Source organism: Cavia porcellus, unplaced genomic scaffold (genome assembly GCF_034190915.1).
Source record: "Cavia porcellus strain 051 isolate PalLab524CR breed Dunkin Hartley unplaced genomic scaffold, mCavPor4.1 scaffold_23, whole genome shotgun sequence".
NCBI classification, from domain to species: domain Eukaryota; kingdom Metazoa; phylum Chordata; class Mammalia; order Rodentia; family Caviidae; genus Cavia; species Cavia porcellus.
Genome location: NW_026947506.1, coordinates 28,390,946 through 28,406,424, shown reverse-complemented (window position 1 = coordinate 28,406,424; position 15,479 = coordinate 28,390,946). Strand labels below are relative to the sequence as shown.

The window sequence follows — 15,479 nt, the reverse complement described above, 5'->3', positions numbered from 1 at the left end:
CAGTTGCTTGAATTCACAGATGCAAACTGGTGATATGGAGGACTGACTGAACTATGAAGGCAGGGGGTCTTTAAAGGAAATTTGAAAGTTGAAGACATGTTGGGGCATGTTAGCCCTTGGGAGACTGAGACAAGAGGATCGAAAGTTTGATGCCAGCTTGGGATACATAGTGAGGCTCTGTCTCAAAAAATAAAAACAAAAACCAAATCAAAACAATAGCCAAAGGATATTTGGTAGAGGTCTACCCAGTGACAACAATCCTGAATAATAGACACAACTTCACCCATCATGGATTTGTGTAGCTGGAATTAAAGCTTTTAAACTATCAACAAGAAGGAACAAATTTTATTTTTCAGTGCTTCCTATAGGCAATGATATCACAAAATCATTGTTATAAAGAAGAGGCAATCAGATCATGCAGGTAAAGAATGTAAGAAAAAGTTTTAACCAAAAACAGTGATCATATCTATGGACTTTGTGGGCTTATGGTACTTGCTGACTTTTAAAGGTTATTACTTAGTTATGAGTCCTGTTCTCCTTGTAGATAACTATTTGAGTTTGTATGGAATTTTGTATTCAAGGTTTTGTGCTCGGTTTTGAAAGTGGATGCATGAAACCTCGGCAGACATTGCCTGTGAGTGTCTTTGGCAGCTCTCCTCTGCAGAGGCCCCTGTTAATGCCGTCCGTGGCCACCTCGAAGTCACCTTCACTGGTTACACCAGACCCCATGAAAGGCCAAGTCCTGTAGGGTGGCATCTGTGTTTGTAGAAGCTCCTTTAGGAACAATTAACGTTGAAGGGCACAGAAATATCCCTTCCTGGAACGGTCCCCAAAGTCTCTTATTAAAGGTCATTTCAGGGGTAGCGGGCAGGAAATTGAACCCGGAAGCATAAAGTGTCACACTGCCTTTTAGCCATACTTTAAATAGAGAGGGGAGGGCTTCACAAAGATATAGGAAGAGGATCCTCGGTGGCCTGATGGCAGCCTCCAGGGTGGACTGTTGAGTGCATCCAGATTTGTGCTGCCCAGGGAAGCTGCTCAGTGCCCACCTTGGTCCCCAAACACCTGCTCAATCCGGGAATTGAATGGATTCTCCTTTCCCAGGACCTGGGGCCACTGGAGCTGCATTTTCTTCCAGAAAAGTTCTGCCAACAGCAACAAAGCCACCTGCAAAAGACAGTCAAAAGAGCAAGGCAAAGGGAGATTACCAAGAGCGAAGACTTGCTAAGCAATGCTTTCTCTAAAGGGCAGACCCCAGGATCGTCTCTTCCATCCCTGCCACATTTTCTCTCTGCGTGATTCCCCTCCCTTGGCATTGGTGGGGGACACTGTTGCTCTGTCCTAATCAATGGAGGTGGTGGGGGACAGATGTCACTTCAGTGATTCTGCCACATTATGGGGGAACTTGGCCTCACCAGGGGGCTTGCTCTGGGGAATTCTTGCTGGGCTGATGTGAAGACCCATGTATCTGTGCTGAGGGTGACATCCAGACACAAGCTGGGGTCCTCCAGCCTCAAGGAAATGCAGATGTTAACCACTCAAATGAGTCTGAACTCAACCCCCCCCCCCAACTAAGTCTCTGGATGAGGACACAGCCTGGATAAACCACCTGGGGTTTGGTTTTATGAGATTTAATTAAGCTCTGACCCCACAGAAACTACAAAAGAGACCGTGTGCATTATTTTCAGTTGTTAAATTTGCAATAAATTATTGCGTGGCGATACATAACACATACACTTTCTGAGGAACCCTAGTCTACCTTATCTGTTAGCTGCTCCTGGCTGCAGCCAAAGGTTTTGCTAAACCCTTTTCTTGGGGAACCTGCACAATGAGGCCACTGAACCCCAGGGAGGGCTGTGATGACAGGAGCAGTGACAACACCACTGGATGCAGGGTGGCAGGTACAGGTGATGCTGAGCTGAACTTTCAAGGAGGGAGTGGGGGATGAGGCAGGACAGGGGTGGTCCCTGATGGGGGTGGTATCATCTGGTTGCCGGATCCTCTGGTCCTCAGCACATTGTGTTTGTGTTGAGAAGGTGCCTCCTCTGCAGGTAACAGCCTCATTCAGCATAGGCCCAGCCTGGTCTTTGGGCCCCCAGTGGCTACATCTCAGCAGTAGCTTTTAATGCTGAACCGTAAGAGAAATGAGATTGCCAATGGGTGTGCCTGACTTTATGGCAAAGCACAAGGATCTTGTCTCCACTGGGCACCCCACAGCACCCCATTCTGGTTGGCAGTTGCTGTCTGATGGCCCTCTCATACTCTCTGATTCCAGCTCTCTCATTTGCACAGTGAATGGACTGGGGGTTGTGATCCCACATTGGATGTAATATTGTAGTAGTTCTTGGAGAACAATGAGAACTGATTGGTTCACTGAATGAAAATATTCCCCAGTGTTTTGATGAGTTTTCTGTGGTTCTGAAATTCTTTGAACCAAGCATGTCATCCTGGTCACAGTGCCTAACATCCCCATCCCTACCCACATCACACATACACACACACACACCCATAGACACACACACAGTACTTCAGGGCAGGAGAAAGTCCACGGCTGCCTGTCACACTGGCCACTTTTCTTGGCTCATCTGCCACACGGAGCCGTCAGTGTCCTCACAGACAGAGGCCTGGTCTGGGGCTGTTTTTCCTGACATTTCTCAACAAAGGAGGCTGCCACCAGGTCTGTGGAAAATTACCAGCTCTTTTCTTTTTGCATTCAGGTCGATAAACCTGAGCCATCTTCCTAGTAATTACGAAGTTCCCAAGGCATCTGTGGGCATTTGTTTCCCTATCTATGGTAATGAGGAGAGAGGGGTGAGGGTCAGGGGAGGCAAAGAAAATCAACGAGCGCATGGTAACTGCTTTGAAAGCAATTAGTTGGCTGTCACTCTAACTGAGATGAAAACATTTATGAGCGGATGCTGCTAAAATACTGGTCTAATATGAGAGAGGCAAAGTTGTCACTAGACTGGCAATGTAGGATCCAGTGATCCACTTCACTCCTTCCTTCCTTCCTTCATTCATTTGTTTGACTCATATTTTCTGGGCACCTACTGGGGACTCCTCATATGACCTGTCTCTTGTCGCCACTCCTGTGGGACACCACACGGGGTGAGGCACAGCTCTTTTATACCCCAGTGTTTCTTGAATGCAGATCTCTTTGTGCTCCTTTAACACGTGAAAGCAGTACCCGGTCATTTTGGGAACTCTGAAGCAGAAAATTAAGCAAAGGGAAGCGAACAGATTCGGAGTTGTCTGTACTTAGAACAGAGGTGGTTTCTTCTAACACTGGATGGAAATTTTCTAGATACGCAGGCACACACACTGCAAACACACAAGTGGATCCTCTGTGAATATCATTTTACAGCCTGCTCTTTTTGAGGCATTAGGCACCAGTGATATTAACTATTTCTTGTCAACAATTCCATGAGTGTTGGAAGAGGTGCACAGTAGTCTAATTGCCCCACAATCTGGATTCCACTTTTTTTTATTCTAGTCTCTGTTTCCAACATGTGTCTCTGTTGATCTGTGCTACCGTGGAGGTAGATGTCTATTGTGTCTGCTCCATGAGTGGTATTCCATCAGATGGAGGTAAACTGACTTCTGTCATAGTTGAAAATGTTGCTGCACATTTGTCCCAAGGTATTTGTTCTAAGGACAGGGGACAGGGCACTCAGCTTTGCAGGGTAGAAGGGCTCCGAACTGTCTGGTTTATCTCCCTTGCTTACCTTCCTGGACACAGATGGGGAGGAGGTGGGGTCTTATAGAACACTGGGAAGGATGCCCTGGTGTCCTGGGACCCTTCTGTACTTCTTTCTTGATAGTTAAAAGACTGTCTCGTGCAGTGTCATGCAAACATGGCATCATGCAGGAAGCTGAAATGGTTTCTGAGCTCACCCCTCAGCTTCTTGTCATAGAGTGTGATATTTTATTGAATTTCTCGATGCTTGGGGATTGCGCCAGTCACCTTTCTCTTGGCTTGTGGTCACTGTTTGGGATCTGAGATTAATGGAGTCACCCTAACTCTGGGATGTGCTGGATTTGGGTTTCTTGAATGAAAACTGTATGCCAAGACCTTGCTTTCCTGTCTTCTCTGTCTGGTCCCTTTGATTGCTTTATTTTTTAAAAATATAATTAGCTTGGAAGTTTCACAAGTGATTTTTATTTTTCTTTTCCTTCCAGAGCAGCTTTTCAGTGTCTGCTTTTTCTTTTCACTGGGATTATGACAAAATCACCATCATCCTTCCAACACCCATACGGCAGTACCATTCTCCTAACCTGATAGAGCTCTATCCACCTGGTGTGATGGACCAGCCTGTAGGATGGCGTTGGCAGGGTGTTTCCACCTCACTGAGCACAATTACTGCAGGGCTCCTCTGCCAACCTACTGGGTAGACTCTGAACGAGGAGCCAGTTCCTGGCCCCACCCCAGCAATTCTGATGTGTGCTATAGTTTGAGCACCACCACTTCCAAACTGCATTATTTACTTACAGAGACCATGTCTGAGTTTTAAGGAGCCAGAATTGGTGGATTTTATTGGATTTACTGTGCCAGCGCAGCAGATGGATCCATTTTGACCAGGGAGATTTGAGAAAAGCAGGAAGAATCAAGGATTCTGCAAACCCCAAGCACCTCTCCCTGGGGTTTGGATAACATCATCAGGCAATAAAGACTGGCTTGATGGGCTCTGGACTGATGCAGGACCTTGGCTAGGTGCACAGAGACCAGATGGCTGCCACTTCTAGCTGGTATGGTCCTTCCTCTAGGTAACACCACATTGGATGGGACCTGGGTCTCAGTGGGCTACCCTCACTGCACCTGTCTGCTCCTGGCTGGAAGCCTCCCTATTTCCAAAGCCATGGTCTACCTTGAATGTTTTGCTCTTCTGTGAAATTCCCATAGAAAGGACACCAAACAGGAGGATGTCACAGGCTGCTGTTTTATCTAAGTTTTTGTGGACTTTTTCAGTTTTTATTTGCAGCCTTTGACCTCCCCAGAGTGGGAAGGGGGTGGAGGTTGGTGAAGTTTTTTGGTCAGGTCCTTGTCAACAGCTTTCAGAATTTCTCCTCCCTTGGGATGGCAATGTTCATATTAAGCTATGATTCTTGGCCTAACTACATTGTTACCCATGAAGAGTGATCTTCTAGGGGGGCTTCAGTTCTCCAAACACATGCCCCCATGCCAGGTCTACTCCACAAGTTCAAGAGATACCAGGCTCCTTTGGGACAAAAGCCCCTTTTTGGTCACCAGCAAGCCCAGTGTGGGTTTGCACGCATCTTGTCTCTGTGAAATGCTCCGCACAGGCTCCAAACTAAAAATGAAGTTAGGAGTCAAGGTGTAATTTCTACCTCCCCCCCACCAATTTTCACTTCAATTTGATTGGATTTTTTGTCTTTATGTAGCTATATTGTCTCAAATCCTCTCTGGAGAAAAACAGGATAAAACCAAACACACACGAACGTGTTTAAAGAATAATCACACAGGTGGCCACCGGCAGCCTCCACGATGCACTCACCTCATTAGGGTGAAATCCATCCACGGGCTCGATGAGCTGCCAGGGCTGCCCACCTCGTCTCTGCCACTCTTCTACCACTATAGGACACACAGAAGGGAGCGGGGTTACACACACGAGTGCACAGCCATAGCCCATCCCCAGGCAAGGACCATGCATGGGAAGTGTCACTGACATTACCCCTCAGGCCCCTGGAACCAGCCATGCCCTCCTCTGAGTTGTTGTCTAGGGCTAGGATATTTCCGGACAGAAATCACCTTCCTCTGGTGTGATGCATTTTCATTTTGTTTTGTTCTTTTGTTTGTTTGCTTTGAGACAACGTTTTACTGTGTGTTGCAGGCTGGCTTCGTGGTGCTCCTGCCTCAGCCTCTCAAGTGCTGGGGTTACCTGTGTGACCACTGTAGCTGAGTCTATCTTCCTTTTCTAACTCAGGAGTAGAAGGCAGGATAGTGCTGGGTGAGTGTGGTTTGTGTAGCAGGAAGAGGAGAGGAAAAATGGCTCTAATGGTGATTTCAGTTCCTCTCGCTTCTCTGTGGCCTGATAGCACAGTGTTGCAGGAGGTTAAATCTTGGTACTTTGTTAACATCTGTCCTGGACTGCTGCATGCAGACACTTCTCGCCTGTGTCAGATGATCACCTTGAGCCATGGGGCAGCAGGTCATGACACAACTGCATAAAATCATCTCAGCATTGCAATTTAGAGAGAGCATGGCTGCAAGGCTGCAATGGGACACAAAGCAATAAAGCTGTCCTTTGACATGGACAACGCGTGCTAGTTGATCAAGGAAATGATGCAATGAACTCCATGCTGCTAGAAGTGAGTGCTCCCCAGGAAAATACCACAGCCAGAGGGTGGCCCTGGGTGGGCACTTGCCTGGCTCCTCTCCTGATGTTTTGAAATTCTGATGTCCAGAAAGCACAGCTGGGAGACTTCTAGTCCTTTCCATGCCCCAGAAAACACAAGGACAGAGGTCGGTACCATCCTCTCCTCATTTTGTCCAGAGAGGATTAAGATGCTATGGGGCTTTGTGCAAGGGAAGCCTGACTTTTGCGAATGGGAACAGGACCAAAAGATGGAGGGGGAGGAAAGGGAAGGAAACGGAGCTAAGATGTGTTACACACATGTGCCAACATATGACACTGGCAGTCTGCCTCTTTGAGAAGACCCTGACCACAGCCGAGCATGTGCACATCCCTATCCCAGACTTCCAACCTCCAGATTGGTAAGAAATCAGTCTCTGTTGTTTAGAAGCTACTCATGTTATAATGCTTAATTATAGGAGATGCAGAGCCTCCTAAGGTAGATGTGGAAAAATTACCAAGCATTGCTCATGAGACCAAGGCTAGTAGGTATGGAGCCCCATCTGGACCTCAGACAGAGCCTGCTCGGAGGGGGCAGAGTTGGGTGGAGAAGGTATAAGGTGAGGCCACCTGTGTTTGTGACCTACAGCAAGCTACCATCCTACCAGGAACTCTAGTGTCCACTCGTCCTATGGGGGAGGAAGCCTTACTAAGACTTTGTGACTTTCTGTGCTTCTAGAGAAGGCTGAAGGATAAGTTCACTCAATGCCTGTGGCTTCCATGGTCAAGAAAAATCCAGAAAAGGATTAGGGGCACCGGGAGATCATGAAACCCCAGAGGAAATGAAAAGAAGCCAGGATTGTGTGGGGAGGATTGTTTACCAGCAGCACTGTGTTAGAAAGGCCAGATTTGCTTCTACATGAGTTTCCTTGCATGTGATTCAATTTTGGCACTGGGCTTGAAGCTAATCTAGGCTATTTTTATCTTGATATGAATTATGTGTGTTACCAACAGCAAAGAGGAAATTCGGCCCTTGGAGATGTTGACAGAGATCCTCATGGGGTAAACAGACATAATTTTGTGTGTTTCCTCCTAATCAGGATTAATGAGTCCTTTCAAAATGAGAACTCCCTAACTCCCTTTGGAGGCTTGGACAATCCCGTAAATGGTGGTGGTACTAGTGGGGTTACAAATAGAAGATACAAGAACAAAAGCATAAAGAAAAGGGAGCGAACATACACTTGCCAGGTATTATTATTATTATTTTTGAAGTACTGAGGTCAAACCTAGGACCTTTGCATTGAGCTACATCCTCAACTCTTTACGTTTTTTATTTATTTTTTAAATTAAAAAATTTTTAATGATGTTTAATTTTGAGACAGTGTCTTACTAAATGACTAAATTGCCAGGGTATGACTCAAACCCTGATCCTCCTGCCTCAGCCTTCCAGAGCACTATGATTTCAGGCATGCACCATGATACTGGCTTATCTGCCATATTTTGCCTTGGAACAGAGCTGTGTGCTAGGATGGGGGCCAGTGGAGGAAGGCTACGTTTTAGTATCACCAGACTCTGCAGATTAAATGGCACCCATAATAACATATTCCTTCCTGTCAGGAAACTTATTCCTTTCCCCTCTCCTATATTTGTGGAACAAGAGAATACAGGCTGTAGAAGAACTGTCTTCCCATATAAAATAATACAGTATGTATTAAAAGAAAAAGCCATAAGATTACCAAGACTACAGTGTATAAACAGTGCGAAACATCATTTTCTCAATGATTATTGTATCTTGAGCACTCTGGTCGCTGTATAGAAGCAGACATCAGGAGTGTGAAAATGTGAAGGTGGCCGTGGTGACTATCAGAAAAAGGTATGAAGGTTTATCTGTACCTTCACTATTAACAGACAGAGTGACTCTTTTAAAAAATTCTCAGGATGAAGCTCAATTCTCAAGAAAAATGCATCAGACGATGATGGCCTTCCAGTCCCTTGATGATTTGAAAGTGGCAAGTGTAATCAAGGGTACAAGGTACGCTGGTCACTTTCTTTCCTACCTGCTCTTCAGAAGACCTGAATTAAACTTCTGCAACCATCACAGACCATCTGTTGGGATTTGCGGTGTAATGTATTTTCTCGATGTGTAAGGTCAGAGCAATTCTCCTAATCACCAGCATTTCCAAGATGCAATGGAAATGGAAGAGGGACAGTCACCAGGTACTTGGTAGCTCTTTGATGCACAGCAGCACTAGCAGGGATTTTAAAGGGAAATGGGCAGTGTGGTCAACCTCGGTCTTTGCTAAGGGGACCATGGGGAGGGTGGAATGAGGACCAGGTTTTTCCCAGTTGAGTTGTCTGCATGGCCTAAGGCAGTTGGAGGGATATTTAAACTGTCAGTATAACCTCTGCCTTGGAGGAATGGTGGTGTAGACAAAGGAAAAAGAACATTATCTGCTCCAGCTGGCATTTCCTGGAGGGAGAGAAACTGGCCTGAGAATGTGTCAGCATAAGATGGGAAGTTTCTATGGAGAGAAACTTTCATCTTCTAATGCCAGCCTGAAGGTGTCAGAGTGGGGAATAAACAGGTCTTGTGGCTTTTCTCAAAGGACAGAGACCCTTCACCAAAATGTCCTCTGTCACATGGTTGTGAGACGGTGAATTTCAGTGTCAGGAAAGAGGAGGGGTCCGGGATGCACTGGCCTGCTCAAATAGAGCACTGAGATGAGAAGGGAGAATCCTGTGTGGCTGGTCAGGATGCTGAGTTCCTAAGTCACCCTGGGGTTTCAGTTTCTGATTAAAGGAGAATTCAGTGACAACAAACTGCAATTCCCCAGTGTCTTCCTTGAAGGAAAAGTCATCCTGGCATGAGTGGCAGTGAGGGGAGGTGGGCGAAAAGGCAGAAGGGAAGCAGTGTTCATGATCGGTGGGAAGTCAGACTGCCTTCCATACATCCGTGGGGACAGAGTGGGCAGCAGCTCACAGCCACAGAGCTCTTATTCCCCTGCAAGCTTTGTCTCACTCTCTCCTTACACAGCCCCTGAGGTTCAGTTATTGCTACCTTCCGTCAAAAAGACACAAACACTGATGATCATTAGCTCACTCCTGGGTTCACAGCTCCTCGAGTCTGCGCTGGATGAGAGCTCTAGGCTGCTGTTATCCAACAACAACTGGTAGGTTCCCAGGAAGACGCATGCACAGGCCTTGGAGGTCACCCACAAAGATGGGCCCAGCAGCCGAGGGCCCTCTGCTAATCTGGGGACAATGAAAAACTTTTAAGATAAGTCAATGACATTGTCATAGTTCTTGAAAAGTAGGTAAAAGTTCTGGCTCTTTCCAAAGTAGATATGGCTGCACCTGGGCATTAGATGTAGGCCAATGCATCAAATGTTTATTAGGCAGGGCCCATGGAGCTGTCTTTCCGTCTCCATCTCCCTTTCACTGTGTCCATTTGTTGTCCCCAGAGGGTACCCTCTGATTCATAGCAAGAAGACCAAGAAGATCCTGGACCAACACTGGATCTTCACACTTAGTTCTTTTCTTTTCTTCCCCTCTTCTCTTCTCTTCTCTTCTCTTCTCTTCTCTTCTCTTCTCTTCTCTTCTCTTCTCTTCTCTTCTCTTCTCTTCTCTTCTCTTCTCCTCTCCTCTCCTCTCCTCTCCTCTCCTCTCCTCTCCTCTCCTCTCCTCTCTTCTCTTCTCTTCTCTTCTCTTCTCTGTTTTCTTTCTTCCACACTAGGGATGGATCACAGGGGCTTTGCACTGAGGTCCTTTTAAATTTTATTTTGTAAAATTTTGAGGCAGAGTCTCATTAAGCTACTTAGTTGCCCAGGCTCGACTTGAACTTGCAATCTTGCTTGCAATCAAAAACCTGCTTCAGGTTCTTGGAGTGATGGAATTGCAGGTGCATGCCTGCCATGCTGATTCTGTGCATCAAAGAGCTACCAAATACCTGATGACTCTCCCTCTGCCATTTCTGTTGCATCTTGGAAATGCTGGTGATTAGGAGAATTTCCCTGACTTTACACATCAAATAAAACAAATGCATTGCAAACAGGAGGTTCCTTGAACTGTCAATGGAAATCTACAAGCAGGGGCAATACCTGGAAGGTTGCAGCCATGTTAATGTAGCAGCTCTGGTTCAGTCTAACCCAGCTTTTTTGCTGTTGAACTGCATTTATTGTGGCTGTGAGGACAGGAGAGAGATGCTTTACATCTCACTAGCTCCCTAGTGGGATGCTGGCTGGGTTGCATCAAGGATAAAGCTCATCTCTCCAATCCCTCCATGGAGAGAATTCTGTTTGGTTGACATTTACATTCTCAGCATCTACACAGTCCTTGACATGGAGATGACCTAGCAAAAATCTGGTGACTGAGTAAGTTTTTAATCATAGAGTATTGGAGAGCTCCAGTACTGAACTTTAGTGGCCATAGAGATGACCTGTAGGTTGTATGGTAATGCAGATTCTGATTAGGTGGGATTCTGCATTTTAATCCGCCTAGGTGGTACTAGTTTTTCTCACCCAGAATCACATACTGACAAGGGTGTCAGGCTACGTTTCTCTTTCCTGCCACTGGGTGTGTACTAAGCACAGCATTTATGAGGACAATACATATTGTGTAATCATTAGATTTGCTAAGTAGATGTGGATGCCCCGCATCCAAGTGTGGAAATGGGAGGCCAGAGATTGTCAGAGTGCTGCTGCAGTCCCAGGGATCATTAATGATATGGATGGGTGTCACTCTGAAAGCAAAAAGAGTCCTGGGTGAATGTTAGACATTATCATATTTTTAATCGCTTTATCTACATGCAAGATTGGTGATGATCAAAGATCACCTGGTGGTACATTTGTTTACAACAGGATTTCATTAGTCAGTCTTCAGCTTTGCATTTCAATGAGAGGTTATTTATCAAAATGTCTCTCCCCATGAGAGAAATGCACATCACGTAGGCAAGAAATCTTGTTAAAGGAGATGGGTCTTGTTGAAAAGACGTTAGTATTGAAGTACTGGAGTCTTCAATGCATGGCGTGTCAGCTAATATAATATCTGATAATTCATGGTGGCCATCTGCTCCATTCCAGATGCTGGGGCCGGAGGGTGGGGGTGGAGGCCGGAGATGATAAACTCTGGATGAGAAATCTTCTGTCCTTTGCATACACCGTAAAGCTTTTCATTAGCATTATCTCAGCTGGCAGTCAATCAATGGGGGGCTTTTCTCTGGTAGAAGAATTGCTTAGCAATGAAAATAAATCTGGATGGGCTACAATCAATAAATAATACTTTGCACAGTCAAGACGTACAAAATAAATCAGTAGCTTTGGTCACCATGCTGTTTTCTGTGGGGCCACTTGTCAATTACTTGAGTATTTGCACAGAATGCAGAAAAAGGAGTCTATTCCCCAAAGCTGGGGCACACGTTGTTTACTTCACCTTAGACCAGTTCTTTGGTCCGTCTCTTAGAGACTGTAATCAGGTTCAGGTTCATGTTCCTCTTGTGTGGGCTCTGGGAATCTGCACTGCAACTGAGTCCTAGGTCACCCAGTGCTTCACTGTGAAAGGGACTGCTGTGGCCCTCATTTCTGTCAGGTTTAGCCCTCAGGCAAGCAAGGGACAAGGGACTGCTGACCAGCAGGATGACCTTAGCTTCCCAGGCACCTTCAGCCATCTGATCTTTGAAAAGGGAGCAAAAACATATGCTCGAGGGAAACATAGCCTCTTTATCAAATGACACTGAGAAAAGTGGCTATCTACATGCAGAAGACTGAGTCCCAATCTATGTCTCTCTATGCACTCAACTCAAATCAACATAGATGAAAACTATTAAAAATGCCAAATCTTCAGGAAGATAAAATAGGTAAACCTCTTGAAGACAAAGGCATAGGCAAATATCTTTTAAACAGAGCCCCAGCTCCACAAGAAATATTGAGAATCAATAAATGGGATCATATCAAGTTGAAAAGCTTCTGCACAGCAAAGGAAACAACTAACAGAAAAAAGAGTCAACATATGGAATGAGAAAAAACTTTGCCAGCTACTCCCTGGACAGAATACTAATATCTAGATTATATAAAGAACTCAAAAAATTAGACCCCCTGTAAAAATAAGACCCAAACAAAAAGTGGACAAATAAAATGAACAGATACTTCTCAGAAGAATTACAAATGGCCAATAAATAAATGAAAAAAAAAAGTTCAGCATCTCTAGCCATAGAGAAATTCAAATTAAAACAACACTAAAATTCCTTCTTACCACACACACACAAAAATGGTCATCATCAAGAAATAATAATAACAACTACTGGTGAGACTGTAGGGGAGAAAAAATCTTTCTACTTTGTTAGGAATGTAAACCAGTACAGCCACTATGCAAATCTGTATGGAGACTGCTCAAAATGCTAAACCTAGCCATTGTATTTGACCTGGATTCCTCTTCTTGGTATCTTTCTGAAAGAGTTAGAGGCTTCGTGTTACAGTGATACAAGTTATAGCTGCACAACCCATAATAGTTAAATCTTTGAAGCGGCCTATATCTCCACAAACAGATGAATAGATAAAGAGAAGGTGGTATTTACACATAACAGAGCACTGCCTTTGCCAGAAAGAAAGACCAGCTTGAGTCATCTGCAGGAAAATTTGTACCTTGAGACCATGTTATGTGGAATATCTGACACATAAGCTTAACTGTCACATGGTTTCTCATACAAGAAACTGAAAATATACATAAAGAGCAAAATAAAAGGTAGACAACAGAAAACAAGGAGACAGATTTTGCAAATGACAAGGGCACCAAGAGATAGAAAGAGGGGCCAGTGAAGACGGGAATAAAAGGAATTAAGATGTGTTATATACTTGTGACAGCTCCCCCAGGAAAGTGATCACTTTGTCAGCACTGCAATTATGGACTTAAAAAATAAGGTAGGGAACCCCATTGACCTGAAGTCTGCTGGCCAAATGCTCTTTCCAACTGGTCCCTGGCTTCAGAGGCCCTAAGATGATGGCGAGGTAGGGAGGTGACACTGCGTCTCAAGTTCCTCAAACTGAGCTCATGCTTTGTCTTTGCTTTTTCCCAGTAGTGGTGTCAGGATGGGCATGAGAACCCTGCCCAGCCTACTGCCTGTTGCATGGCTCCATATGTTCAGCAAGGTGGCATCTGTGCCTGGCCCTGCCAATACCTAAAACAAGTGACTTACTTTCTTTAAAGGCAAAATCCATGTAGAGAAGATCAAAGTTTGTAAACTTCTCGCTGGCTGCAATTTTTTTCAGTGTATTGGAGAGTTGCTGTGCTCTCTGCGATGGAGAGAAATGGAGAATTCTGTGACACCTAGACTTTGACTTTCATGAGGCAATTCAGGCGGAACAAGAAATTCACTTTCCCCTCTTCATTCCCCACCTTCCTCCCTCTAAGCGGTGAGCGGAGACCGGTTCCACACATTCCATCCTATGCACGTACAAATGACCAAAGAACATAGGAAAAATGCTAGCTTTCATTAGGGATCAAATCAGGACAAATTTAGGTAATAAGGCACTACTTCTTCCCCATGGAATCGGCAGAGAAGCTGTGACCAGCCTTGCTAATATTGCATGTTGACAGGAGTAGGTGAGAATGTCGATTGTTTTTACGTTTTTAGACAGCAGTTTGGCAGCATGGATCAAATCCTTAAACCTGACCCTATGCTTTGACCCCATAAGTGCTTATAGGAGCTTGCCCTAAGGAGAGAGAGATGTACACAGAAGCATCCATCTTTATATGGGTGATAGTTCATTGCAGTGCTATTTATCATAGCAAAGGACCGAAAACAACCAATATGTTTAACACCAAGAGTTGAAATAAATCATGGTGCATTCATCGACTGTGTCCCTTAAAATGGTTGTGTTATTATGCTCAGATTTGTCAGTGCCGAGATGTATAAAAGAGGACATGGACATGTATTCTCATGCTACAAAGGAAGAAACCAAACATACTTGTCCTTAGAGAGTGTATTGGAAGTACATGTCTATGTGTAATGTTCTGGGTGGATTCTTTTTATTTTTTATTTAACGCCAAGTACATTTATTAGGAAAGAAGAAAATTATGAAATATCATCATATCTTTCCTTGAGAAATTAGAAATACAAGGCAGAATGAAACCAAAAATGAATAGAAGAAAATAAAGATGGACTTTTGTTATTTTTATGTTCTCTCTGTCTTTTAATTGAATATTTTTAAGACATTCAAATAAATCCTTTCCAAACAGGTTATTCATTGTTTGAAAATGAAGTACAAGGCACTTTACTTGAACAAGGGATTCTCTCTGAGGCCTGAGGAGATGCTCATTGACCTTAGGGAACCCAGGGCTGAACCTGCACATCTACAAACTGCCCAGTGTGTGCATGCACATGCATGTGTGTACATGTGTGTGTGTGCAAATGTGTGTGCAGGAATGGGAGAGACAGCAACAAATAGAGAAAGACACAGAGAGAAGAAGCAGGAGCCAGGGTGCCCCACATTCTCTAAACTCCTTGAGAACCCTAGCTTGATTTTGCCATTTAGCATCTTGGGAACTACCATGTCACCAGAAAACCATCTCCCCTAAAAACCACAGCAGATGAAGGGAGAGTGATCGAAGATGTGGCCCAGCGGCTAGGGACAGTCCTACCTCGGAGGTGAGAGTCCGGAGGGTCTTGTTGGAGGACATCCACCCATGGCAGGCATTGACCTAAAGATGGGAGAACATACTATGATCAAAGAACAGTGATGGGTAGCAGGTGTGCGTGCGTGCATGTGTGTGTGTCTGTGCACACGTGTGATGTGGCCTTGCAGCAAGTCAGTGGGCTCACCTGCAGGCAGTTCAGGAAGGAGAACAGCTGTGCGTAAGTCACGTCTTTGTTTAGCTGGCCTGGAAAGTAAGAGAGGTCCAGAATGTCACAGGCATTCAAACAGTGACATTTAGAACTTTTGGGAGCTGAGCTAACTCTCAGAAGAGCTGCCTTAACTTTCCTCTGAACATTGCTTTCTTTATTTTGGAGACAGGAGTTCAGGATGCTGTCCTGACTGACCTGGAACTCCTGGCCATAAGTAACCCTCCTGCTTCAGCCTCCCAAGTGCTAGGATTACAGGTGCTGTCACTATATCAGGCAGCACTGCTCTAGATGACTACGTGCTTTTTACTTCTTCTGTATCCCAGAAATTCAGA

General features: G+C 44.9%; 1 protein-coding gene across 5 annotated transcripts in view; it reads right to left on the bottom strand.

Annotated features, from left to right (window-relative positions):
• Positions 1 to 325: 325 nt before the first annotated feature.
• Positions 326 to 15,479, bottom strand: part of Aoah (acyloxyacyl hydrolase) — a 199,903-nt gene continuing 184,749 nt past the window's right edge. For all 5 annotated transcript variants that reach the window (XM_063233961.1, XM_063233963.1, XM_063233962.1 and 2 more), the window contains 5 exons: positions 15,124 to 15,182; positions 14,943 to 15,002; positions 13,498 to 13,594; positions 5,514 to 5,590; positions 326 to 1,167 (listed from right to left, as the gene is read on the bottom strand). In XM_063233961.1, coding sequence (XP_063090031.1) covers positions 1,039 to 1,167; positions 5,514 to 5,590; positions 13,498 to 13,594; positions 14,943 to 15,002; positions 15,124 to 15,182 — 422 coding nt within the window. In that variant the 3' untranslated portion in view covers positions 326 to 1,038. The remainder of the gene's footprint in view (positions 1,168 to 5,513; positions 5,591 to 13,497; positions 13,595 to 14,942; positions 15,003 to 15,123; positions 15,183 to 15,479) is intronic.